The sequence below is a fragment of the Phascolarctos cinereus genome, unplaced genomic scaffold (genome assembly GCF_003287225.1).
Source record: "Phascolarctos cinereus isolate Bilbo 61053 unplaced genomic scaffold, phaCin_HiC Scaffold_5;HRSCAF=322, whole genome shotgun sequence".
NCBI lineage: Eukaryota > Metazoa > Chordata > Mammalia > Diprotodontia > Phascolarctidae > Phascolarctos > Phascolarctos cinereus.
The window spans coordinates 426,617,097-426,644,116 of NW_027555958.1; the positions used below are offsets into that span (position 1 = coordinate 426,617,097).

The following is a 27,020-nucleotide window of genomic DNA, read 5'->3' on the forward strand; positions in this document are numbered from 1 at the left end:
TACTAGCTGCTGCTACTAGTAGGCTGCTACTACTGCTACTACTGCTACTACTACTGCTACTACTGCTACTACTACTGCTACTACTACTGCTACTACTACTGCTACTACTGCTACTACTACTGCTACTACTGCTACTACTACTGCTACTACTACTGCTACTACTGCTACTACTGCTACTACTACTGCTACTACTGCTACTACTACTGCTACTACTACTGCTACTACTGCTACTACTACTGCTACTACTACTGCTACTACTGCTACTACTACTGCTACTACTGCTACTACTACTACTACTACTACTACTACTACTATCACACCACACACACACACACACACACACACACACACACACACACACACACACACTACATTCCAGTTAAGTAGACTTGTTCTCCTATGAACTTGGCATTACATCTTAGACCTCCATATTTTTGCAAGGGCTGTCACCATGGCTAAAATGAACTTCTTCCTTACCTCCCTGTCTTAGCTTTCTTCAAGGCTAAACTCAGGTACTCCCTCCTCTAGAAAACCTTTCCTGCTTTCCCTCATTGTTAGTATTCTCTCTCCATCTTTCCTTCCTCCAATTAAATATTTTCTTATCTGTTATTAAGTAACAGATATATTTATAATTGTATGCATTTACTTATTCATCCCCCTACCTCCTTGAGGTAGAATATAAACTCCTTGAGGACAGGGACTTTATCTCTGTATGCTCAGTGCCTGTCCGGGTGCCTTGAACACAGTATATACACTTAGTAAAAGCTTCTTGAATTTTACCTATTTGAGTCTTCCTGAGTTCCTCAGGACTAGAGAGGAGAAGCAGACTCTAGGGACTAACCCTGTTTAGGCTTAGAAATCTCTTCATCTGTCATTGCAACAAATTACAAATATGGCGGTGTCAGAGGCTAGGTGTCTTTAAATTGCTTTTTTTTCCTCATTAGGATAGGAATTAGACAAATAGAAATGGATGAACAGTTTCCCAAAGTAACTTATCCAATAATTGCAAACTATGAAGTTAACTCATGAGACATTGCTCAATTTTCAGTCTCAAAGCTACATAATTCGACTAGTATTCATTGAGCAACTATTACTATACCAATATTAGGCATCAACTTGAACCCAAGTTGAGAACTCAACTAGCAAGCTGGGCGCTCTCTCTCTCTCTCTCTCTCTCTCTCTCTCTCTCTCTCTCTCTCTCTCTCTCTCTCTCTCTCTCCCCCCCCTTTCCCCTTCTCTTTCCCTGTTTTTCTCTGGCATGTCATTTAGGCACCTCAACACATATGCACACACTAAACATGCCTCCAAAGCTCACACAACCTCTAAATTTCACAACAGATAAACCTTAACATTTTCAGTTGGCTAATGTTTCGAAAACAAATCTGTTTCACCAACCACCTCTTTGAACAAACCCATTGCCAAAGAGAAAACTGGGTTTTAGTCATGGCTCTGTTACCAGCTGTGTGATCACAAACCATTCATTTCATTTCCATGGGCTTTGGTTTCTTCATCTGCAAAATGAGATGGATCTGATGGCCACCAAGGTGGCTTCTAAGTTCTCTGATTCATAGGATAATAAATTTAGAGCTGGAAAGGTCCCTTAAAGTTCTCTGGCCCAACCCTCTCATTTTATTTTATTAATATATATTACTTTTTATTATGAACCTGAAAACCAAAAAGTGATTATTTCCATATATACAGTGGAACCCTAAAAGAGGATTCTATGTCAGACTGTGACTCTCCATTTCATACAACTTACTTTTAAAAAAAAAGTATATTATACATTCCATGCATTATCTTTAGAGCTGTCCCTTTTGTCTGTGTTTCCATCTGAATTTCTTTTTGTTCTCTTTGGTGCATTAAAAAAAATTGTTTCATTGACTTCTTTTTTTAGTATAACAATTGCTAACTGATCCTTCTCCCCTATCCTGCAGCTCTTCAATAAAGAAAAAAGAAGAAAAATCCTTGTAAGTAATAAGTAGAGTTGAACAAAAGAAATCTATAAAGCAGCTACATTCAAAAATCTTTTTCTCTTTCTCCACCTTGGGTCCATCACCTGTCGGCCAAGAGATGAGCAACACGTTTCATTATTGGCTCACTGGAGACATGGCTGATCATTACACTGATCAGAGTTCTTAAGTCTTTCAAAATTGTTTCCTGGCCTTAAATTAACTGTTCTCCTGGTTCTGCCCATCCTCACTTTGCATCAATTCAGACTGACCAAGATTCTCTGAAAAATGTCTCTTTCATCATTTTTTGTGGTGCAACAATAATTCATTCCATTCATATACCACAATCCATTCAGCCCTTCCTGTTCTCTGCTTTTCTTTTTAATTCCTCCTTCAGGATCAGGAAGTTATTTTGCTTCTGATTATTCCCTCCCAAGCATTATCCTCCCTCTTAACTCCTTAATTTATTTTCTTGTTGAGTCTGATATATTTCTGCTCCAAACTGTTTGGGTTTCTGTATATGCATGAGTTGAACAGTTCAAATAAGAGTGAGGTTTAACACAATGCTGACTCCTCCCACTCCACATTTCTGAACACTTTTCTTCTCACACAGCCCAATTACGACTACAATTTTTCATTGCATATTATTACTATTTGAACTGGTGCAATTTTGGGGGTTTTGCTGGAGTAAGTATATGGGAGAACGGATCTGATTGTCTCTATTCAAGTAGCTATCTTGGTCAGAAGTCCCTTCCTTATATAAATGGGAAAACTGAGGCCCATAGAAATTAAGTCTCCCAAGGTCACATGGGTATCAAGTCGTAAAACTGGGATTCAAACTCAGGCCTCTGACTCTAAACTCTGTCTCTGCTGGAGATAAGATTGCCCATCATCCAATGGTTATCTCAACTTGCTTTCCCCCCACATTAGGAAAACAACAATCGACAGAGAACTATGCCAGGATTTGAGGGGAGGTGTACGTCCTTGTCTTTCACAAGACTCCCATCACAGTGACTCATGCTATTCCCTCATTATGACTTGTTCTGTTTTAACAGTGCAAGGATCTATAATTTTGTCAGAGAGCAGGACCTCCTCTATCGATGGAAGTCACAACTCCTTTTTAAATTTATTAAGAATGTAAATTTACATTTAATTTATTTAAATTTATTAAGAATGTAAATTCATATTTAATTTATTTAAATTTATTAAGAATTCAAATTTACATTTAAGTTATTTAAATTTATTTGGAACAATAACAATAGCTACCATTTATGTTACATTAAGGTTTGCAAAGCACTTGCCATACATCATCTCATTTGATCTTTCCAGCAACCCTGTGATGTGGATGCTATTATTATACCCTTTTTACAGATGGAGAAACTAAGGCCAAGGAAGGGTTCTTTTTATCATTGCCCAGGGTCACCCAACTACTAAGCGTCTGAGGCAGGATACGAACTCAAACCTTTTTGACTCCATGGTCAGAGCTCTACCCATTATATCACCCAGATGCTTGGTCTTGAAAATTGGTATGAATGATCACACTGCATAATGAGCATCTCCAAAGTTAGCAAGTTCACTCTTGGAAAACAGACATACTATCCATTTCTAGGGCCATGATGGAAGCTTGATAACCTTGACGGTTAATAAGTCCTGTCAGAGTTCATGCTGTGCTGACTGAGCCTTTGTGAATGTAAGGTCAAGGTTGTGCCAGGATGAGGTATGGGAAAAGGACTTTGGTGGAGGAATCTTCCTTGACCCTCAGCCACTCTGTGACCTTGGTTACCACCCATGGCCTGACCTTTGGAAGTACTATGAGACTGCCTCAGGCTGGGAAGGTGTGTGTGTGTGGGGGGGGGGTTTTTTTCAACTTTCCAATGTTCAACATTTCTTAAAAGTTTTCCTCACTCAAAACCAAAACAAAATGCTCTGTTGAAGCAAAACCTGGTTCGGCTTTTTTATCTTAGCAGTCTCTCTGATGGATTTCTCACTAATAAATGCACATTAGGAAGTTTTAAAAACAAGTCTTCCCTCTGAAATCAAGGCCCAGCTTCTCTCTCTTAGGCCCTAACAGGCAGGTGATTAATCCCTTAGTAGAATAATCATTATCGCTAAAAATCCACTGCCAACTTAAAGCCAGCTCAGCAACCACCCAGCTGCTTCAGCTCCCTCCCACCTCCCAATCTAGCAGGAAAAGCATCACCAGAGGAAATGAGCTCTCCCCACCCAAACCAATTGAGTCCTGATTGCAGGCCAAATTATTTCAAGGAGCTGCCCATGCAGATAATAGAAGAGATTATAATGGCTGTTATTAATCACCAACACTTCACGCACTGATGCTCTGATAAGCAGGAAATGACAGCCCCTCTTAATCAGGGCAGATGGCTGCTGCACCTTCGGTGAGCCGGGAGCAGAGTGACGGGAGGGCACCTTCCACTCAGGGCTGAGTGACAGGAGTCACACACAGCTCAGGTTCCACAGACTCACAGAGGCAGTGTAATCTGAGGCAGCAAGTACCCCCAACTTTGGGATCTCAGGGTCAGAGAGAACCTGTCAGGTGCTCACCCCATCACGGGCTTCTGCTGTGCTCATGAAGGAATCCCACCTACCCTGTCTTTCCAACACTGGTCACTTCTAAGGAGGCTGCACCGAGGTCAGCCTTGGTGTCTGAACAGTTCAGCAGAACACAATCCCTAATGAATGGATGCATTTTAAACAACACAAAGTCAGCAGGGTAAAATGGAAATAGCCCAGGGTTTTGTAGGAGGATCTGTGTTCAAATCCTCACTATGCGCCTTGTGACCTTGGGCAAGTCACTGAAATTTTCTTGGCTCATTCTCTTACCTATAAAAAAAGGGGTGGAGGTGGGGAAAGATCATTCCTTTTTTTTTTTAATTTTAGACCTAAATACTAAAACTTAAATATACAATAAGAAAAGGGAACATTATAAACAAGGCAACCATTTCTAACCTCTTTCACAATTCATTCTTTTTTTTTATTTTTTCAGCAATTGGGGTTAAGTGACTTGCCCAGGGTCATACAGCTAGTAAGTGTCAAGTGTTTGGTCTGAAGGCAGATTTGAAGTCAGGTCCTCCTGACTCCAAGGCTGGTGCTCTATCCACTGAGCCACCTAGCTGCCCCTACAATTCACTCTTGCCAAGTTTTTTCCAATTCTTCCCTTCCCCCAAGTACCTTCCCACTGAGGTTACATTCCATTTTCACTGTAACAATTTTGTTTTTATGTGTATTGTCTCCTCCTTTAGACGGTGAGCCCCTTGAAGGCAGGTACCACGTTTTTGCCTTTCTTTGTACCCCACTGATTAGTACAGTGCCTGGTACACAGTAAACACTTGATAAATGCTTATTGATTGTCTATTTTGTAGCTGGAAAAACCGGGATGCAGAGACCTTACGAGCCTTTTTGTAAGAGGATCTAGCAGTATAATCTAGTCTTAAAAGCACAGGACTGGAAAAGACTTGGATTCTTATCCAAGAAGGGGACGCCCACCCATCCACTGCATCCCACGAGGCACTTTTCTTAAGTCCTCTGTGCCTCCCATCTCCCACACTCCTAATAAGAGGAACTTGTATCTTCTTTAAAAGCAGGTATGAGAAAACAAGACAACAAATGTTAGGGTGATTTCTGCTTTTCAGAGGATCAGTGGGCTCCACATCGAGCCCCATAGGGCCACTAGGAGGCTCACTGGATAAAGCCCTGGTCTAGGGTCAGGAAGACCTCAGTTCAAATCTGTCCTCAGACACCTACTAGTTGTATGACCCTGAGCAAGTCACTTAACCCCTTTTTGCCTCAGCTTCCTCATCGGTAAAATGAGCCAAAGAAGGAAATGGCAAACCACTCCAGCGTCTCTGCCAAGAAAATCCCAAATGGGGTCATGAAGAATGAGACGTGACTGAGAAGTGAACAGCAAACAACGGGCTCCAATCCAAGATATGATAACGTCACATCAGCTGCAGATATTCTACCTGCTACAAAGCCACACACCCCTGGTATTGGGGAATAAGACCACTAAACACATTTAAGGGATTTCCACTAGGGTAAGACTTAGAGTATAAGCAAATCCATTACATGCCTCCTAATAGGCATTGTACAACTGGGTTTTACTTGAACATTCTCTGTGCTGGAGCTAGAGAAGAAATCCAGTCCAAAGTTCTACCTGCAGCCTACAGTCATTCTGCAGAGCCACCCCTGGGTGACACATTTCTCCTAAGGCCTGTACCTCCCCTAGGCCATTTCCTCATCTTCATGGCCCACAGTCCTTCCCTCACTTGGTATTTTTGTCTCTCCCAAGGGGTAAGCTCCCCTCACCAACAGCACCTTAAAAATGAATATTCGGAAGCTCGCTCCCCACCCCTCCCTGACCTTGCTTCCTTTGCTTAATTTATTTCTCTTTCCCTGCGTGGACACCGGGTCCTCACCGCCATCACGAGGGCTCTGAGACAAAGCTCTCTGTCTAGGCTACAAACAATTCACTCGAATGCATGGCCACTGGCCAGGCAGGGCTGGGAAAGCCAACTCCATGAAGAATTAGGACCTCATTAAGGTACGGGTGAAGGAAGAGGAACTCACACAGAGCAGGACTGATTGGCCCCAGTGCTTTATGACAGACAACCAATTGAGAGGGGAAACAGAGGGCTGTTTTGGGAGTAAAATGAATTGTATATTTTGGGCTGGCCTCCAAGATCAAAACGTGAGGTGGGCAACTTTCAAAGACTTCGCTATTACCTGATAAAAAGGGAATACACCCTGCCCCCACCCTCCCTTTTTTCTTTTAGCACTGCACAATATTTGTGAGGCAGGACAGGTAGTCACAAAATTGTTTGCCCTTAGTGGTGTGCCTGCCCTGCCCCACCCAGCAGGATTAATCGATAAAGCCGTGAAAGAAGTAACTACCAAGCAGGATGCTTCATCCCATCACAGCTGGGGGAGAGGGTTGCGATCACCAAGGGAGGAAAAATAGTTAATGGTTAGACTCATAATATCAGAACTGGAGAGAATTGAATCTCACCTTGTCATTTCACAAATGAGGAAACAAGCTAAGAGAGATGAAGTGATTCATTTAAGGTCAGTCACCCAGGCCAGGATTGGAACCCCCATCTTCTAAATCCTAGGCTGGTTCAGGTACCTAGCCAACAGAGTTGTTTCCTGAACGTTTTTAAACTTTATTTTTAAGCTGGATGATTCACAGGTAGGCAAGAATAGCTCTGTGGACCTTTGAAAGCTGTCACTTATTGGAATGTGGAGATTCCCAGCCAAAAGAAATTATTCAGGAAGAGAGGGTAACTGACTTGCCTGAAGTTACATATGAGGTGCCTAAATTCAACCAGCCTGAGTATTCTGTGTTTCAGTTACTGTTAGACACTAGCAGGCATGGCTGTAAAGGCCACATACCCTGACCCCAAGCCCTGGGTTCAAATCACAGAACAAGGTTGAAATGTTACCTCAGGAAACAGCTCTTAAAACTCATCCCAGCCTCATTCTTTCACCTGTTCCCAATGCAGTCTTTTTTTACAGTCTGTAGCACTACTAAACCTCCCTCTTCAGGGTTGAATTGGTAATTATTTAATAAGCAAATAGCTCTCCAAAGGGGGGGGGAATCACGTATGCATGACACCCTTTTAAGTTTGATCTGCATAATTAACATTTTTCTCCATCATTTCTGAAGTCTAGACAATCAATAAAGGAATAAATCAAGCCTTAATTTGTAGTATTTGCTGAATTTCTAAGGTGTAAATACACTGAAAATTTAACAACTAGAAGCTAAGAGGCACAATGGATAGAGCCTGGAGTCAGGAAGTTCTGAATTCAAATGTGGCCTCAGACATTTACTAGCTGTGTGACCCTGGGCAAGTCACTTAACCCTCTTTGCCTCAGTTTCCTCATTTGTAAAATGAGCTAGAGAAGGCAATGGCAAACCACTCTAGAATCTTTGCCAAGAAAACCCCCAAATGGGGTCATGAAGAGTAAAATATACCTGAAAAAAATGACTAAACAATAGGATAAGTTAATTAACCTGTCTGCCTCAGTTTCCTGAACTGTAAAATGAGGTTGATAACAGCAAGTACTCTGCAGGGTTGTTACGAGAATCAAATGAGCTATTTGTAAAGCACTTAACAGAATGCCTGCATACAGTAGGCATATTAACAAATGTTAATTCCTCTCCCTTCTCTTTGAGCTCCAGTCCACCCCTGTTTGTGGGCAGGATAGAACAGTAGTGTTTTGGGGTCATTGGTCATTAGTTCTAAATCCTAGAACATAGGATTTAGAACTAATGACCAATGACCCCAAAACACTACTGTTACAGGTGAGAAAAATGAGGCCTAGGTTTGCTATGTAATCTAGCCCACAGTGACCCATGTAGAATGGAGCAGAGCCAGGATTCAACCCAGGGACTCCTTCAAATCTAGGGCTTTCTCATTAAGTCACACCACTCTTCACAATCCAGACTGAACTGAAGGTATCTTGGGTAATGCGAGGCAAGTCAAACGGGAAATATTCAAGAGGTATTTCTGATGTGTCTGATAGCCCACCTTTAAATCTTGGGAGCCACCAATAATGAAATAAGGCAGTGTGAGACTAGGCTTGCCCTGAACACACAGGACAAAACTAATAATTAAAAAAACTAATTAGAATACTAGCCCCTCCCCTCCCCCTTTACCTTCTTCTTGGACTTAAAGACATTACACCTGAAGATGTTGCTGGAACCATCTCTGGCAATGTAGCTAAAGATCTTTAGATCCTGAGAATCATGAGAGACGTAGAATATCCTACAAGGAAAAGAATCGGAGAGAAGTTAATTATGGAGAAGATGACAGTCAAATCTCTAATACAGAAACCTCTAGCAGACACACTGAAGATAAAGCCAGATAAGGCCACACCAGGAGAAAAAGAAGGAAGGTGAGGCTGAAGCAGTTACTTCCCCACATGTTCCACAAGGAATGGAACATAACAGAGTTGGGGGAAAAAAGAGAATTAGTGACTGACCCTCAGCTAGTGGTCAACTTTTTCCTGCTGATCTGTGGGTGAAGAGACAGAATAATTTATTTGTAGGTGAATGGATTGGAGAGAAGTTGGATTACCTCGTCAAAGAAAGGAAATCCAAATCACTCATGGAATGTTAGAGTTGATACAGACTTAAGAGATAATTTAGTCTAACTCCCTCATTTTATGAGAAACCGAGGCGGCTAACTGGTACAGTGCATAGAGCACTGGGCAAGAAGACCTGAGTTCAAATCTGAACTTCAGACACTTATTTACTAGCTATGTCACCCTGGGCAAGTCACTTAACCACTGCCTGCCTCAGTTTCCTCAAATGTAAAATGGGTCAAATAACAGCTCTGCCTTGTTCTGAGGATCAAATGAGATATTATTTGCAAAGTGCTTGCTCCAGCATCTGGCATATTTATTATTCTGTCATTTTCAGTCCTGCATGACTCTTCATGAATCCATCTGGGGTTTTCTTGACAAAGATACTGGAGCAGTTTGCTATTTCCTTTTCCAGCTCTTTTTTACAGATGAGGAAACTGAGGCAAAAAGCTACTTGCCCAGGGTCACACAGCTAGTAAGGGCCTGAAACCAGATTTGAACTCAAGAAAATGAGTCTTCCTGACTCCATCTCCTTCACTCCATCCATTACACCACCTAGTAGTCAATTAATGTTAAAAGCAAACAAACAAACAAACTGACATGGGGTTGGGGTGGGGGGGGGGAAGGGAAGGGTAGAGATTTACCCAAAGTTACAAAGCCAATTAGTATCAGAATGAAAGTCAGGCCAAACAGAAAGCATGTTCATTAAGAAAAAGGGTACAGTCCAAGCAAATGGTGTCACAAGCTAAGTAAAGTTCATTCTCCTTTCCAATTTGGGGAAGGGGGGAAAAGGGTGAAAGGGGACAGATAGAGTCCTGTCTGGGTTTTCTAGTCCCCAGTTATGCAATTAAGGAGCTAACTAAGTCCTCACAACCAGGGGGACAGAGAAGCAGCTATCTATAGCAGGTCACCCAAATCAAAAGAAAGAAGGGCATCCTCCTACCCTAGGTCTAGACAGTGCCTGAGGATCGCAACTCAAAGCTTCCCCTTCCCACCGTCTCAGTGAGCTTCCCTGGTGGCCTACCATCTGGGGTAGGCTAGCTTGGTTTACTGCAAATGGGGAAAGGGAAATCTCCAGATCCTTTAGTTCAATAAGGCTTTTAAAGAGAAGTTTGAGAGGCTGTTTATATAACAGGTAAAGTCAAAATGGCCTCAGGCTGCCCGGCCTGGCTCATTTTTTCCCCCCTGCCTAGGGGGAAGGTTTGAATGGCCATAGAGTTGTCCTCAGAAAGTTCAGGTCACAAATTTCTTCTGTGACAAAGCCATCTGTCTGTGTGCATTTCTCTAAGGCATTTTCCCTCAATAATAAAACAGGACATAACTTATTTTTAGAATGATAAAATGGCCTCCTTGCCTTTACATAACCTGACAACAGCAAGCCAAATCATAACCAGAGACAGACAAGTTAGGAAGCAGCTCAAAGATGGCTGGTGATGATGATGGGTGGAGAAACACACTGAAGTCCAGAAAGGGAAAAGGGGAATGGCCCCAACAGCCAAGGCCAACAATCCTCTGGGGCTTTTACTCTGGGGCTTTTACTCTGCAGGCTGCCTCTACTAGCTTTAGGAGTCACAGAACACAGTAGGGGAAGAAACAAGCATTTACTTATTAAGCTCCTAATACGTGCTAGGAACTGTGCTAAGCACTTTACAAAGACACTGAAGAAGAAAACTTGGGGCTTTTATGCTGGCTTGGGAGGTGGGCGCATTTATAAAGTCACTAGGGCTACATGGCCCCTGTCATTCCAATGTTAACAAGAGTCCCAATTTATGACTCTGACTTGGGGATTAAAGACTTGCTGAGTGGCTGGTGTTACTACTTTTGTTATTGAATTGTTTAAGTCACGTCCAACTCTCAGTGACCCCATTTGGGGCTTTCTCAGTAAAGATACTGGAATGGTTTGCTATTTCCTTCTCCAGCTCATTTTACTCATTTCACAGATGTTTGCCTCAACTGGCAAACAGGGTAAAGTGACTTGCCCAGGGTCACACAATGTCTGTAGCCAGATTTGAACTCTGGAAGAGGAGTCTTCCTGATTCCTAGCCCAATGCTCTATCTACTGCACCACCTAGCTGTCCTGTATTATTACCAGTCATCCACAATGTGCTAAGCGCCTACATATGGGCTATATATTTCCCTCACAAGAAGGCAGATTTAGTTTGTCAGGTTGCTACCCACATAGAACTACTTTGCTTGGAGTTTTTTATGTATCATTTTTTAAGGCTCCAAAGACAGAGACCTAGATTTAAAACCAATAAGAGAGCTATGAGCGTGAGCTGGCATACTTTTTGACATAGAGATTCTGAAAGCATGTACCAGTGGTTGAGGTGAAGCCAAGGTTAATCTATACATTGCTGGACAAAGCGTATTTTCAGCTAAGCTGATGACAGGCTTTGTATGGATACAGCCATTCTCCCTGATTCAGAGATCTCTGGAGACTGCTCTACTATGGCTGAGTTTCAGAAATATAACACTTTGGCATTAAAAGCAAACAATCTCTCACTAAAGGAAAAAAAAATCAGCTACTTGGCTTAGAGAAAATTTCCAATGGAAGTTTTGCTGGTGACCTGCCTTGTCATTAAACTGCCCTCCAGGACCTCAGGAATTCTGGGAATCAAACCCAAGAGCTCTCATGCCTCAGGCCACATGGCTATCTTGGGAATGTAAAGAAGAGAGGATACAGTAGGGGATTTCTATTCTTCACAATTCTCAATCTGTGTCAAAATGAATATGTTTCTGTAACAGTGAGTTTCCAAAAACGGAGGTCATGGCTGGACACCAAAGGGTCAACTAATCAGAGCATGTGAAGGTGGGTCACAGCCAGGGATGTGCTGAAATGGTTAATGACTGGTTCTCTAAAGGGGAGGAAAAAATATGAGTGCAGAACACACTTTTAAATTTAATCGACATCATTAACATTTTCTCCATCACCTTGTTCAGTCTAGACAATCAACGAAACAATAAATCAAGTTCTGATTTGTAGCCACAGACGATTTGCGAGGTACAAATGCTCACGTTTAAAATTTAACAAGCAAAGACAACTGTCACATCTCATCCTCTGTGCCAGAAACTTATATACCCCCTTGCAACCTTGCTAATTGGGTGGCTCCCTTCCTGTGGCACTGGGGGTGGAAAACCAATCAGAGGTGGTAGCATTAGGAACCCCTGTCACTATTTACAAATCCCCTACTTTTTACCTGTTTCGTTGCTGACCCAGAGAGAGGTTGTTCCAGCGCTCTCAGCCTGTGAGCTTTCTCTGAGTATGAATGCATAGCCAGAAATATGTATGGCCTGTTGTCCACTGCCCTAGAGTTATAGCCCACTATCCTTGTGTTAGGACTGATTCTTCTGGTTCCCAGCACCAGGGTGGGCACCTTAGTCATGCAGGACTCCAGTCCCAACAAGGGTGGGCTTTGGGCCCCTTCTCTGATAGAGGAGACAGGACCCCAGCCATCTCTCCCACTGTTTAAGAGGCATGACCAGGTTGGGAGCATGAAGACCAAGCAATAATCTTCTCTGCAGAACTATGAACTCCCTTTTTCATCCTGCCATGACTACTGCACGTCAGGTCTGGAATCTTCTTGTCTCTGCCTCCTTGTTCTGTGCTCCCACTCCTGGGCATTCTCTTACACTCCAAGCCTTCCCTTGTGTATGAGCTAAAACAAAGGCCTCCTGCTTTTGGCATCAAAGGCCAGGCTGCCCAAGTATCAAAAGCAGCCCCACTGGACCAGGACAGGTGCTCATTCAGCCTTTGTTCAACCTCTCCCAGCCTAAGTCAACAAGAGCACAGACATTTATTAAGTGCCTAAGGCAGTTGATTCTCTTTCCTGATAGCTCTAATAGTTAGAAAAGTTATTCTGCATATTGGACTGGAACCTCACTCCCTGTAGCTTCCATCTACTGGCTCTTACTTTGCCCTTTGGACTCTCACACAGTAATACTGATATTCCCATATGACAACCCTTCACATATTTGAAGGCGGGAATCGATTCCCTTCTAAGTATTTTCTTTTCCAGGCTACATGCATCTGTACTTTCTCCAGGCACGTTTCATATAACATTGTTTCCAATATCATTATGAATCCAGTTGCCCTAATCTAGATGCACTCCAGCTTTAGAAAATGTCCTTCCCAAGTGTTGTGCCCGTACTAGAACTAGATGCTCCAGAAGTGCTGTGACTAGTAGGGTCAGGCTCTTACCTTCTGAAATTCTCACCCCCTCCTTAACTATAACTTAAGGTGACACTGGCCTTTGGGTCACCAACTTTGCATTGTTGACTTACATTGAGCTAGCCTTCAAAGCAAACCCCCAGGTGTTTTTCATATTAACTGCTGTTTACTTGTGACTCTCTAGAAGGCTTTTACAGTCAAATCTAAGTGTAGGACTTTACATTTATCTCTATTAAACTTATTTTGTTTGAGACAGTTAAATAAATGCCAAACCCTACTTTGCCACCTAGCAGGTAGTGGGTGCAGTAGGAAGAGGGCTGGGCCTGGAGTCAGGAAAATCTGGGTTCTAATCTAGCCTCAGTAGTTCACTAGCTCTGTGACCCTGAGTAAGTCACTTCACCACTCTCTGCCTCAATGAGGATAAGAATACCACCTAGCTCCAGAGTTGTTGTGAGGATCAAAAGAGAAAATATTTTTAAAAGCACATGGCACAGAGGCATTTAATAAATCCTTCCTTCCTTCCTTCCTTCCTTCCTTCCTTCCTTTCTTTCTCCCGCTTTTCCTTCCTTCCTTTCTCCCTCTCTCCTTTCCTTCCTTCTTTACTCCCTCCCTCCCTTCCCTTCTTTCTTTCCTACCTCTTTCCTTCCTTCCTTCCTTCCTTCCTTCCTTCCTTCCTTCCTTCCTTCCTTCCTTCCTTCCTTCCTTCCTTCCTTCCTTCCTTCCTTCCTTCCTTCCTTCCTTCCTTCCTCCCTCCCTCCCTTCCTTCCTTCTTCCCCCCTCCCTCCCTATTAGAGTCCTACTGTAGTGAATAATCATGGATTGGCAATGATACTGCTTTTCTCAAGGATATGTCTGCCAAATTGTGGCAGATCCCCCCAGATTGGAAAGGTTTGGGGTACAGATAGCAATGAACTTTGTGTCTATCATCTGAGATCTAGCTGAGTTAGAGAAGCTCATCACCTGAAACCTTTCCACCAGTCAATTATTATTATTATTCTTTGTGTTTTCGGAGGTGGGAGTAGAGATGCAGAAGTGGTAGCAATTCACAAAGGTCTCACTGTGGGGTTACAATCTGTCAGCAGAGGGGGTAACTGTGTCAGTTGATATTGTTTGTTTGGATCTATAATTCTAGCCTCTCATGATTTGGGGGGACCTTGATTCTATCATCTAGCACATTAACTCTCCCTACAAGCTTTACATCACTCATTAATTTGATAAGCATGTCATCTAAGTCATTTAATCAAAATATCGAATGGAAGAAAAACAAGTGTAGAACCTGGGCATCCCACTAGACTCTCATCTGCAAGCCGACATTGATTCATTAATTACTACTTGTCAAAATGAATTTAAGTTGGGAAAAAAAATCCTCATCTGTCTGTGAAGGCGTGGGCCTACCTGAAGGCAGAATCATTAGGACATAACCTCTCAATCCACAAATCAACTTGAATCTTTTAATTTAATCAAAACAGGGAACAAGTTACTCTTTCTTCCTAAAGTTCAGCCAGTGAAGAAGCCATTCTGGGTTTACAGAGATCCTAGGTAGGTTCTACAGCCCTGTCACCTACACTATTCTTTAGCTGAGCTCTATCTGTGGCTGGTTGGGGATGAGACCTTTTTCTGTATTTCCTCTACCACATCCAGAGTAGCGTAAGAGAAGAATTTGGTCCCCATGAAAAAAGAGATGGATTGCTTTCTTAGAGAGGCTCATTAAAGAGGGATTTCATCACTCTCCCAGTAGTATCTCTTATTTAATTCTGTTTAGATTTAATTCTGTTTAGATTCTGAATTTAGATGCATCCATTTTTGGAAAGCTACTAATTAATGCTCTTAGGAAGGCATTTGAAGTAATTCAACAAGCTTTTATTAAGCACCTACTTGGGCCGGACACTGTGCTAGGTTCTGGGGACACAGGAGAGTTCCTGCCCTCAAGGACCTTACATTCTCTTGGGAGGCTATCACATGTAAGTACATGTATCTGGATAGATAAGTAAGTACAAGATCATTTGAGAAGGAAGAGATTACAACAAGGAAAGGCTATGAGGACAAGGTGATACCTAGACTGAACCTTGAAGGAAAAAGGGGATTCAGAGGGAGGGGGCTTAAAAGATTAGGAGGGTGTACATTCCAGGCAAGAAGGAGACAGGCTACAGGTAATTCTAGTTAGGAGGAAGAGTGCATCCATGGAAGTAATTTGAAATAAACCTGGGAATACAGGTGGGAGTCAGACTGTAGAGGTTTTGATATGCTAGCCTGAGGAATTTGTAACATATCCTAGAGATGAGTCATTCATGATTTTTGAGCATGGAATGACATGATCAGACTCCTGCCTTAGGATATTAATTCACCCCTTTTAAAGTGTATATTGCAGAGGAGAGAGACAACGGATTCAAGACTACCGATAAGGAAAGTACTCCAAGCCATCTAATGTAATAAAGACTTGGTAAATTGAATAATTGAAGCCAGAGGTGTTATGGTCCTGAACTAGGATGATGTTTGGGGTTAATACAATGAGCTCCATTTTGTTCATAAGGATGTCCAGTCGGAGATGTCAAAGGCACATCCAGCAGGTTTCTGGTAAAGCAGGACCAGTATCTAGAGGTGGGATTAATAATAGCTAGCACTTCTATGGAGCATACTATGTGTCAGGAATTGTACTAAATGCTTTACAAATATCTCATCTGACCCTCGCAACAATCTGGAGAGGTAGGTGTTATCACGTCCATTTTATAGATGAGGCAAAGTGACTTGCCCAGGGTCACACAGCCAGGAAGCGTCTGAGGCTGAATTTGAATTCAGGTCTTTCAGACTCTACGCCCAGCTCTCTATCTCCTAGGCCATCCAAGATGAGGGCAGATTATGCTAGATTTAGGAGCCATCTGCACAGAGGTGATAATTAAGCCTATGGGAACCGATAAGCTCATTTAGAGAGAGTTCAGAAAGAGAACAGGGCCCAGGGTAGGGCTTTAGGGGATGTGAATGATTTGGAGGCAGAAGACGAATGATGTAATCCAGTCTAGATTCAGATCCAAATCCAAAAGAAATCATGGTTAGGAAGCCAAGGGAAGGGAAAGTATCTGCAAGACAGGGGTGGGTTCACACTATCCTAGCCTTCAGAGAGACCAAGTAAAATGAGGAGTGAGAAAGCAAGGGACTGAGAATTGAGCAGGAGGTGAGGAAATAGAAGCAAGTGAATACCGATGATTTCCCCCCACCCCACCTAGAAATCTGCTTTCAAAGTGAGAAAAGATAAAGGATCATTGCTTGAGGGGGTGTCAGGGTCAAGTAAGGATATTTTTTCAGCAAAAGTGAATCATTTAATCATGATCTTAGGCAGGTTGAGGATGGAGGGAATGCATTGTCCTTCCTTTTCCTTGATCTCTCTCTATTAGGATGCTTAAGACATAAGAAGGCATCTTCCAACAACAAAAGAAAACAAAAAACTGATGATATGTATTCGCTGTAGTGTATCTTTCTTTTTGGGAAAATGAGATTTTTAACACTCCATGAGGGAGCAGGGTTAAGTCCTAAACAAGAAGATGTAGTCAACTGACAATGCCATATGTGACCATAATGATAAAGACAAGCTCTCCCACATCCCACCATGTCATGCAGTTGGATCCAGCATCCTGTTTGCCAAACACCATATGTTCACTGCCTATCTGCTGTTTCTCATCGCCTGTAGGAAGTTAAGGGTACAGTAGTAAACTACACATCAGATCGGGATCGCCAGTTGAGGTGCCAAGGCACCTAGAAGTTCTTCCATGCTGAGGTTCCATCACTGGAGAAGCCTGATACTATGTAGGAACCTACAGAGTTAATTTGGAGGACCATAACAGTTATTGGGTGGTACAACCACAGTGGTAGCAGTTTTGGCACCAGCTCACCAGCCACGACAGCCTCTCCTTCTGGGATACTTGGGAGTTGGTGGTGAATGACAGTGACCCTTTCCTTCTGGTTCCCAATTCAAGCACTCTTCCCATACCTCGTACAATTGCCACAGTCCCATGGTGCTCTGTCAGTGAGTCAGCAGCTAGGCCAGAAAGAGGTGCTCAGTTTTTGAGGATCTTTGCCCTATCTCTAGGCCGCCATCCCGCCTTGGTGTACTACAGACCTGAATTCAGACTCACACCTAAGCATCTTCTGGGCAGATGTGATCGATCCCATCCTATCTCGGGCGACATCACCAAAAACATATTTTACTTTGATTAGAGCCAAGCTCTCTCAAACATAAAGGCTTTTTGATATACAGCTTGACAGATGTAAACCTTCTCTCTTCCTTCTAACCTGTGCTTACCTCCATAATTAGGAAAGGGATGTGATGAGCCCCTGAGCCAGCAGAATTCTCTTCTGCCAATCAAAGTTACTGGTTTTCTCAGCAGGTGCATTCTGGAGGAAAGGACGAGCAGGTACCCCGTCCAGGAGCTCTGCTTGATGTGACCCTGATTCCCTGCCCTGCTCAAAGACACAGTGCCCCTTCCTACATACATGTGCGGGTGGGGGGATCTTTGGATGAGGAATACCTAGGTATATAATGTCACATGTATCTATAACAACTGAAGCCTAGCATTCATAGTGGGTACTCAATAAATATTTGTTGAGAACTGAGTCAGGAGATCTAGGGTGGGTTCTAGGGCCTATCTGTAGAGCGAGTTTATTGTCTGACCTAAATGAAAGTCCATTTAGCCTTTCTCTGCCTCAGTTTCTTCATCTGCCAAATAAGAATAATAACCAATATTAACCATTTCCATCAAATTGGGTACTAGTAAGATACCTCTTTTGTGTATCATATTGACTGAAAGGCAGTATAGTGTAGTGGTTAGAAAATCAGTCTCAATCCAGGAAGACTTGGGTTCATTCAAGTCCCACCACATGAAAGTATACATATACATACATGTATGTATGTATATATGTGCACATACAGACATTATATACACATACACATACACATTCTTTGATTCTAGGCACGCCAGGAAACTCTCTTAAGATTACATATTTTAGAGCAGGACTAGAGAGAGTAGCCTCACTGAAAGTTCTTGGTACCAGTGAAATCAACGCTGTGGTGGAAAGAAAAAATCTTACTCCCTATTAAACTCTTACTCCATAAGGACAGGGGCTATGTTTTATTTAACCTTTGCAGGTTCCCCAGTACCTGGCAAAGTGCTATATACACATAAATGTCTTTTGAATTCTTCTTCTTATCCCTTAATATATATTCACATAGATGGGTCCTGTTTTTCTACTTTACAGAGACGCTATAAGGATAAATTATGTATACATGTATACATGATATAACTCTGTTATGTATATATTATATAATACAGAATTCTATATTGTATATGTATTATATAACATAGACTCATATATGCATACATACATGAATATCTGTATGTATAATATATATTTGCACATACATATGAAAGCCCTTCCAAAGGCTCACAGATAAACAAACATGAGCTACTGCTGTTATTTGACCTTATACTGCTCCCACCTCTTTCTCTCCTCCCTCTCCCCAGATCCTGAGTGGTATGGTAGGGGGTCACCCTGAATCACTCTTCTAATGTTGGAACGTTGGTCCTAGATTATGGGATTTCCTAAATGTCCTCCTGACTGATGTCTTAATTTCCTGGTTCCGTCTGTAATCATGTGCCTTCAGTACCCCACGTACATACACATTTGGGTGAAAGTAGCCTGCCTCCATTCCTGCCGAAGACACACCATGGTTCCCCAAACCCAGCTGCAGACCAGAGCCGAAGGCCTCAGGATGAACAGGAAGCCAGCGCAGGAAGGGTAGCAGTCCCCCAAGTTCTAGGTTTGACCCTGTGCCAGCCAGTGCCAGCACTGGCTCACCTAAGGGCCCAGAGCTTTAAGCATGTCATGATTTTTCTTTTGAGAACCTGGCAAACTCATGCCTTCTTTATTCCAAGACATAATTCCTAATAGGAATAACTCTAGGCAAAGAGACTCATGGGTATGCATCACTTCACTGTTCACAGAGCTCTGTACATATATTAAGAATGATTGCTAATATTTGATCCTTAAGACAGTTCCATAAAGTAAGCAATGCTATAATTAGTCTTCTTCTTTTTTTTTTTTTTATAGAAAACTAAGGGCTCAAAACCATTGAATTTGGGGGCAGTGAGGTGGTGCAGTGGATAGAGCACTGGCTCTGGAGTCAGGAAGACCTGAGTTCATATCCAACCTCAGATACTAACTAGCTGTGTGACCCTGGGCAAGTCACTTAACCCCAACTGCCTCCAACAAAACAAAAAAACCCATGTAATTTGATTCCAAATTCAGTGTTCTCTCTCTGCTAGGACAAAATTACTCCAGATACTGCTTCAATTTCTCTCATTTTGGTTTCGCCCTTCTCATTCTGTTGATTTCCTTCTGCTGCCAATGTGGTGTTCTAATCCGTGCTCTGCCACTTCCTGTGCGACTCAGTTACATTTTCAGAATTACTTACTGAGTGGGGAAAGGGGTCACAGTGAAATAATGAGACTCATCTGGCAAATCACTCATCTGCCTCATTAATTTATAACCATGTCTTGTATGTGTTCATAAGGCATAGACCAAGTTCATCTGGCACTGATTGAATCATGTCTTCATGGGCTTTCTGTGCTAAAACTATTAGAGTAATATGGACTCCCTGAGCTGGGAGGAACCTTACGAAATGATCCACTTCATCTCTTTGTCTTCAGGTACGTGAATGACTAAACTGTAAAGGAAAAGAGATTGTTCTCTTCTTGGAGCCCTCCAGGGACAGGGGGTTCATAGCTTCTTAGTTCATTTCCAGTGCTTTACCCCCTCAGCTGTCAAGAAGGCCTTTCTCATGTCTAACTATTTTCTGTTATTCACATATGGAGGTACCATCCCACCTTCTGACCCCTTCCCCTCCAAAATATCTTTGTATGTTTCAAGACTATAACTCCTGTCTTTTCTAGTTACGGGTCTCCTATTCACTATAATACTCTCCACATTTATGTGGGATACCATCACCATGAGCCCTTACATGAGCTTTTCTGATTCATCTCCTCTGTCACTACACTTATGATGGAGATGATCAAAAAGGCTGAGAAATAGATTTCTGTTGCCTTTAGGGAGTTGTAGGTCTCAAGTGTGTGTGTGGGGGAAAGGTAAGGTAGGATAAAAGAATATTTTGGATTGATGATTGAGTTGAGTTCCTAGTCCCTGAAAGTGTTCAAGAAGAAGTTGGATGACCATTCACTGAGGGTACTATAGAGGGAACTCATGCATTGGTGGGAGATTGGAAAATTATAAGCATCTACAATGCTTTTGGAAAGACTTCCATGGATAGCAAACTATATCTTATTTTAATACCTTGTTCAAGAATAAATTTTCTTCTTTCCTTAAAGAAGGCAACTATTTCAAGAAGTACAAGTTGAGAGATAGAACAGTGTATGAATGAATGAAAATTGAATGAATGATAAAGCATTTAAAGTATTTACCATATGGTAAGCAGTGGGGATAAAATAAGACAGAACACAGCATCCAAAGAACTTGTATTCTAATTACTATTACAATATACCTTCCACATTCTAATTATCATAAACATAGAAGGATTCAGCTCCAAGGTAGACAGAAGTCTTCTGTGGGGAGGGGGGCATTATCAAGTCCAGTGGCAATGCCTAAGGGTCTAGAAGGTATATGGTGAGGGTTCAGTGGGCCAGACTGGTGTACTGGCAGGGGAGATAGTAAAGCCACCATCTAACTAGAAGGAGTAAGAAGTAGAAAAAACCTTGGACATCTAGTCAGGAAAGATACAGATTCAAATTCCATCTATTGGTTAAAGCACGGTCAAGTCAATGAATCCCTTTCATGTTTAGTTTCCTTATTTGTAACATGATGCCTATGGTGCCACATTGATATTCACTAGATTATACAAAGGCAGAGACCAGTTTCATTTTTGTGCTTGTATCCCAAGTACCCCTCCCAGAGACTAGCACATAGTAGGCACTTAGTAAAATAAATGCTTAGTGACTGATGGATTAATCCCTTCTTTACCGGCTATTGTGAGGCTAGAATCAGATAACTTATAAAAAAAAATGTTTTGCAAATCCTAAAGTGCTACATACATTTCAAGGTATTCATTCATTTATTCATTCACTTATTTATTTATTTATTTATTTGTTCATTCATTCATTCATTCATTTATTTGTGAGGGCAATTGGGGTTAAGTGACTTGTCCAGAGTTACATAGCTAGTGAGTGTTATGTGTCTGAGGCCGGATTTGAACTCAGGTCCTCCGGACTCCAGGGCTGATGCTCTATCCACTAATTTCAAGGTATTGAGATACAAACATTTTTACAGAAGCACAAGAGAAATTAGGAAATGATATGTTGTCCCAGTAGCCAAGTGCCAAGGCTTTCTAAGAATCAAGATATTCCTGGTTCTCGGGCAGAGTATGTTCCCTAAAAGTGTTCTTTCTCCCCAAAACAGTTACAACCTCCTCTCCCAGTGCTGCTGCTGCTTTTATACATGGTGGATCCAAGGGCCGTCTGGACATAAGGAGACAGCTCAGGAAGCCCTCCAGGAGAGTCTAAGACCAAAGGGAACAATCTGGGAGTTAGTGGATTGGCTAGGGAAGGACACAGAGCCCCATGCTCTTCCAGAAACAATAGCTATGCTTCATCAATAGAATGCAAGCAATCTGAGGGCAGGGACTTTCATTTCTGTCTCTGTATCCCAGTGTTCCATTATCTAATTTGGATTGGGATAACACCTCTTCCTTCTCAAGTAGTTCCTTCAAATGTCTTTTCTTCTCATAGTATTGGACCACAGAGGTCCAGCTTCAAGACTATTAACCAATTTATCCTCATGGGATCAGAAAATTTAGATCTGAAAGGAATCTCAGAGATTATCCAGTATAAAGGCCTCATTTCAAAGATGAGAAAGCCGAGGCATCAAGAGGGCAAGAGATTTCTTCACCAAGGTAGGTATGAGGCAGAGCTGGGCACTGACCCCAGTCTTCCTGACTCCAAGTGTAGTGCTCTTTCTGATAGATAGCACACTTACTCCCTTCTCAGATGGAGTGTTAGAAGAAGTTTAAAGACAGCAAAATCAAAGCTCAAAGTTAGGTGACTTGTCCTAGCTCACATAGCTAGTAAAAGCGACATTGAGAACTGCAGTTCAGGTCATAGGATTGTGGATTTAAAGGTGGAAGGAACTCTGGAGGCTTGCTAGTTCAATCCCCCTTCGAAGATGAGAGGTAACTGAGTCCCACAGAGTTTAAGCCATTTGCCCAAAGTCACCCAACTTGTCAGTGGCAGGCCTGGGATTTGAACCCAGGTCTTCTGACTCTAAATTCATCCATTTATTGTACCATTCTTCCCTCTCATTGTGAAGCGCTGAATACGTGAGATGGGGAGAGAAAGGCAATATAATTTCTCAGTTAAGGGAAGAGAAAAAAAAAACTCCATGAAAAATCCATCTTTATTAACCCCTAAATTGCCCTTATCACCTAGTTCTTTGCTTATTCACTTCTACAAACAGAATGCAAACAAGATATTTAATTTTTAGAGGGGGATTTAGGCTCATGATTCCAATGGAGCAGAAAACTCCAGGGTGGGGAAATTCCCTCCATCTATGCAAATGGACACTTGATAGTTTAGAGATTTGCCCAGGGCATGAAGAGGTTAAAGTGACTTACCCAGAGGTCACATAACTTGGTTGTGTCAGGGACGGGCCTTGGGGACTTCAAAGGTCAGCCTACAGTCCACTATACAATGTGGCCTCTTACCAAGAACAGAGCATAGAGAATTTTCTCTCCTGGCTTAGTGGAAATTTAGGCTTTTACTAATTGGCTTTGAGCAAGGCACTAAACCTCAGTTTGCCTTTGGGAAAATAGGGATGACAATACTTTCACTATCAAGCTCATAGGACTGTGAGGAAAGTGCTTTATCAAACAAAGCACTATAAATGTGTTATAATAATAATAATAATAATAATAATAATAATAATAATGATGATGATGATGATGATGATGATAAGTCACATAGGTTTGGCCATACCAGTACAAATGTGGTATTATATGAAGGGGAAGGAGGAATAAGGGAAGCGATGGGTGAGGATAGACAGTGAGACTAAAGGATCTCCTGGGATCAAGTTCATCAGCAGTTATGGTTTTTGTTGTACATTTAGCTTGTTAAATCCATTTTCATCAGTATGACAAGTTTAATTGCTTCCTTGGGTCTCTATCCTTCCTTCCACCTCTGAGCAAAGGCAATTGGAAAAATTTGGCTCATGTGTTCCTGCCAAGAGAAAGCTTTCTCTTTGGGATTCTTCCTCCCAACCCCTTTTCTAAAAAAAAAGGAAGAAAGAAAAGAAAAGAAAAAGAAAGAATGAAAAAAAAACAGAAATAGGAGCTGCTGCTACATTGCATTAGACCATTGGCCCCTTGCCTGAAGGTCAGTCTGCTCCTCTAGAAGGTGATGGGCTAGTAATGCACCCTGTTAGCGACAAATGACCATATTCAACGTGAAATTTTATGCTAATGGGAGACCCAGCACTCACAGATAAATGGCATCTACAGATGATCCTCATTTTGTCCATCAACAGTTGCCCTTCTAGTGTTCCCTCATCCCCTCCTTTCTTTTTCTCTCCCTTCAAAGCAGCTTTTACCAGAGCTGTTAGCAAGAAGCAAAATGGAGAGATTTACCACTTAATGCACCTTCATTTCCTCCATTTACTCTCGGTGCTCATGAATGAGGAAGAATCTGAGCCAAAAGGCTGACAGCAAGGGGAATGAGGCAGAATAAGTCAGAGGGCTGGATGACCCACAAAATGGGATAATGAGGCCTCCAGTAATGGAGAGCTCACTGTACAACAAGGGCAGGGGGAAGGCAGAGGAGCCATGCCAACCAGAGAAATGATGACATGTTTTCAAAGGCAGGCTGGCTGAACAGACCGTAAAGCGGGAAGACCCTGGACCGTCCTCACGTCCCTACCAGTGAATCACTGAGTAAGTCTGAGCAAACCATTTCATTTCCTTGCAACTCAGTTTTCCCAGATATGATCTAATTTTACACCCTAGCTATTTGAATACATGTCAGCTACCCTATTAGGCTCTATGGTGAGCGTGATAGAATTGGAGAGTTGGAAGAGACCTTCGAGGTCATCGACATGAAGAATCCCTAAATGAAGCATGAATAGACTCCACCATATCCCTAGCAGATGGTCATCCATTAGACGTCACCACTTGGATATCCTTAGTAGCAGGGAATTCACCAGCTACAGAAGCAGCCTGTTCTATCCTGGACAACCTGAACTATCACGAAGCCCTTCCTTAGAATGAGCGTAAATCTGCTTCCTTGCAACTGTGACCTAATTGTGCCAGTTCTGCCCTTTGGGACAAGAAAAAGCAAGTTAATTCCCTGTTCCATATCATAAGACTTCGAATATTTGACAATAGTGATCATATTCCCTTCAAATCTTTTCTTCTCCAGGATTCATTTCCCCAGTTTTCTCAATGGACCATTGGTGACCTGGTTTCTAGAACATGGTCTGACCAGAGCAGAATACAGCAGGGCTATTACCTCTTTCATTCTGGACATTGTGTGCCTCCATTAACGCAGCAAGAGATCTCATTAGCTTTTTTGGCTTCTCTATGAAGGGCAAGCACCTGACTTAGACATCAAGGTCAGTGATTCTCACCTTGACTGCCTATGCAGCCAGCCCTTGGCCACTGTCTTGAACTAACTAACTAGTTCACAGTGTGCGTGGCGGGCAAAGGGTTGAGATATCCCATGATGATACTGTAAAATTTATGCCATTATGGATTATATACATACCAAGGCCAGAGTCTAGCAGTAATTTATTAAAACACAGCTTATAATAAAGATATGAGAGGCCCATTGCTAGAGATGGAGTATATCTAATATTGTACTTGTCATTGTTGTTGGTGTTGTCCAGTCATGTCTGACCCTCTATGACCCCATTTAGGGTTTTCTTGGCAAAAATGCTGGAGCGGTTTGCCATTTTCTTTTTCAGCTCATTTTTACAGATGAGGAAACTGAAGCAAATAGGGTTAATGACTTGCCCAGGGTCACACAGCTAGTAAGTGTCTGAGGCCAGATTTAAAGATTCCTGACTCTAGACTCAGCACTCTATCCACTGTGCCACCTAGCTGGTCCTTTTACTTATATTATCTTGCAAATATTATCAAAAGGACTTTGCACTAAAAGGGAAGAAATTGTCCATGTACATATCCATGAAACTAGTAATAAAATTTACAGGACAGGAAGAATAGCAGCTGATAATACATACATACATACATACATACATACATACATACATACATACATATATATATGTGTGTGTGTGTGTGTGTGTGTGTGTGTGTGTGTGTGTGTGTGTGTGTGTGTGTGTGTTTATATGCATATATTCACAGGAGCCAAAATTGAAAAAAAGGGTCTATCAATAAAGCCTATGGCCTCAGATACAAATATACATGGCACAAAATATAGGCAACAAGGAAGTTTAAGTAGAGATACTAATTTGGGGTGGTGGTAGCAAATTTGACTTCATAGTTCTCATTGAGATTTGGTAGGATGGGACTAAGGACTGAAGTAAAGCTTTTGATGGATATACTATATTCAAAACAAATAATAAAAGGTAAAAGGACAGTAGCATATTATATTAAGTATATTGAGATATACTCATATGAGGAAATTTTGGTACCAGAAGAAAGGAACAGGATAAAGAACAATGAAGAGAGGAATGTTAAGCTGCATTATCACCAAGTGGCACTATAGATTATCTGGACAGAAAGAGGAGAATAAATCCTAAATCTGGTACAGAGAGGTGATATTGTAGTGTTGGGGGACTTCAATTATTCAGACTTCTGCTGAAACTCTCTCTCTCTCTCTCTGCCAAAAGTGGAGCATTTCATTCCTTTTTGGCTTAGCTTACTGAAATTCCACCTGACACAGAAGTGGAGGAACCAATGAGGGGGATTGCTATTCTGTACTAAATTCTCATCAGTGAGGAGGAACTCGGTGCTGGGGTGGAAGTGGGAAACTACCCCACCTTAGAAGCTCTGAGAAGAGTAAATCCAAGCTGATTCCAATATGCACCTTGGATATTTGGAGAAAAGATAGTTACTATTTGAGGGAAAAGGACTGGTAGGATCTCATGGAGAATTCTACAGAGAAAGTTAGTCCATGATAAATAGGAAGCTGTCAAGAATGAAATTCTGAATAAACAAAGAAAAACAATTCTAATGAAGTAGAAAAGGGAGAGTTGTCTAAAGATAACTTAAGTGAATACACAGGGAATTTTTCAACCAACTTAAAATTTTAAAAAGACAGGGAAAGAAAAGACAAGGCAAATGAATGGAAGATGAACGCAAGAGCATGTTGTAGTCCTGTGGGAATGGTGTCAGGAATACAGTACATGCTGAGGTTGAGGAAGAAAGTCTCTTATTGCTATATTGGGGAAAACAGGAGGATAAAAGAAAGCATTGGACCATTGCTATGTGTGAATCAAATGATAATAATGATGATGGAGAGAAGGCAGAGAGAACTGCTCATGTCTTACTCTGTTTTTGCTTCCTCCACCAAGGAGAATGATCTTTAGAGAGGGAAGGACAACAACAAAAGTGGTGAATAGAGAGTTGGAACCCAAGTTCAATTAGAATCTATGACTATTTTCAGACTGTGTCTAACCACCCTCCACCAGTTCAGGTCATCAGGTTTACAACAAATACATCTTAGAATTTTGAGAACGTGACTACTGTCCCACCAAGAGTGATCTTTGAAAATGATGGAGAACAGGAGAGATGCCAC

The 27,020-nt window shown here is 41.9% G+C and overlaps 1 protein-coding gene across 2 annotated transcripts in view; it reads right to left on the bottom strand.

The window, feature by feature from the left end:
• NOS1AP (nitric oxide synthase 1 adaptor protein) overlaps positions 1-27,020 on the bottom strand; it is a 364,850-nt gene that overhangs the window by 42,282 nt on the left and 295,548 nt on the right. For both annotated transcript variants that reach the window (XM_020988623.2, XM_020988624.2), the window contains exon 5: positions 8,623-8,731. In XM_020988623.2, the coding sequence (XP_020844282.2) occupies positions 8,623-8,731 (109 nt within the window). The remainder of the gene's footprint in view (positions 1-8,622; positions 8,732-27,020) is intronic.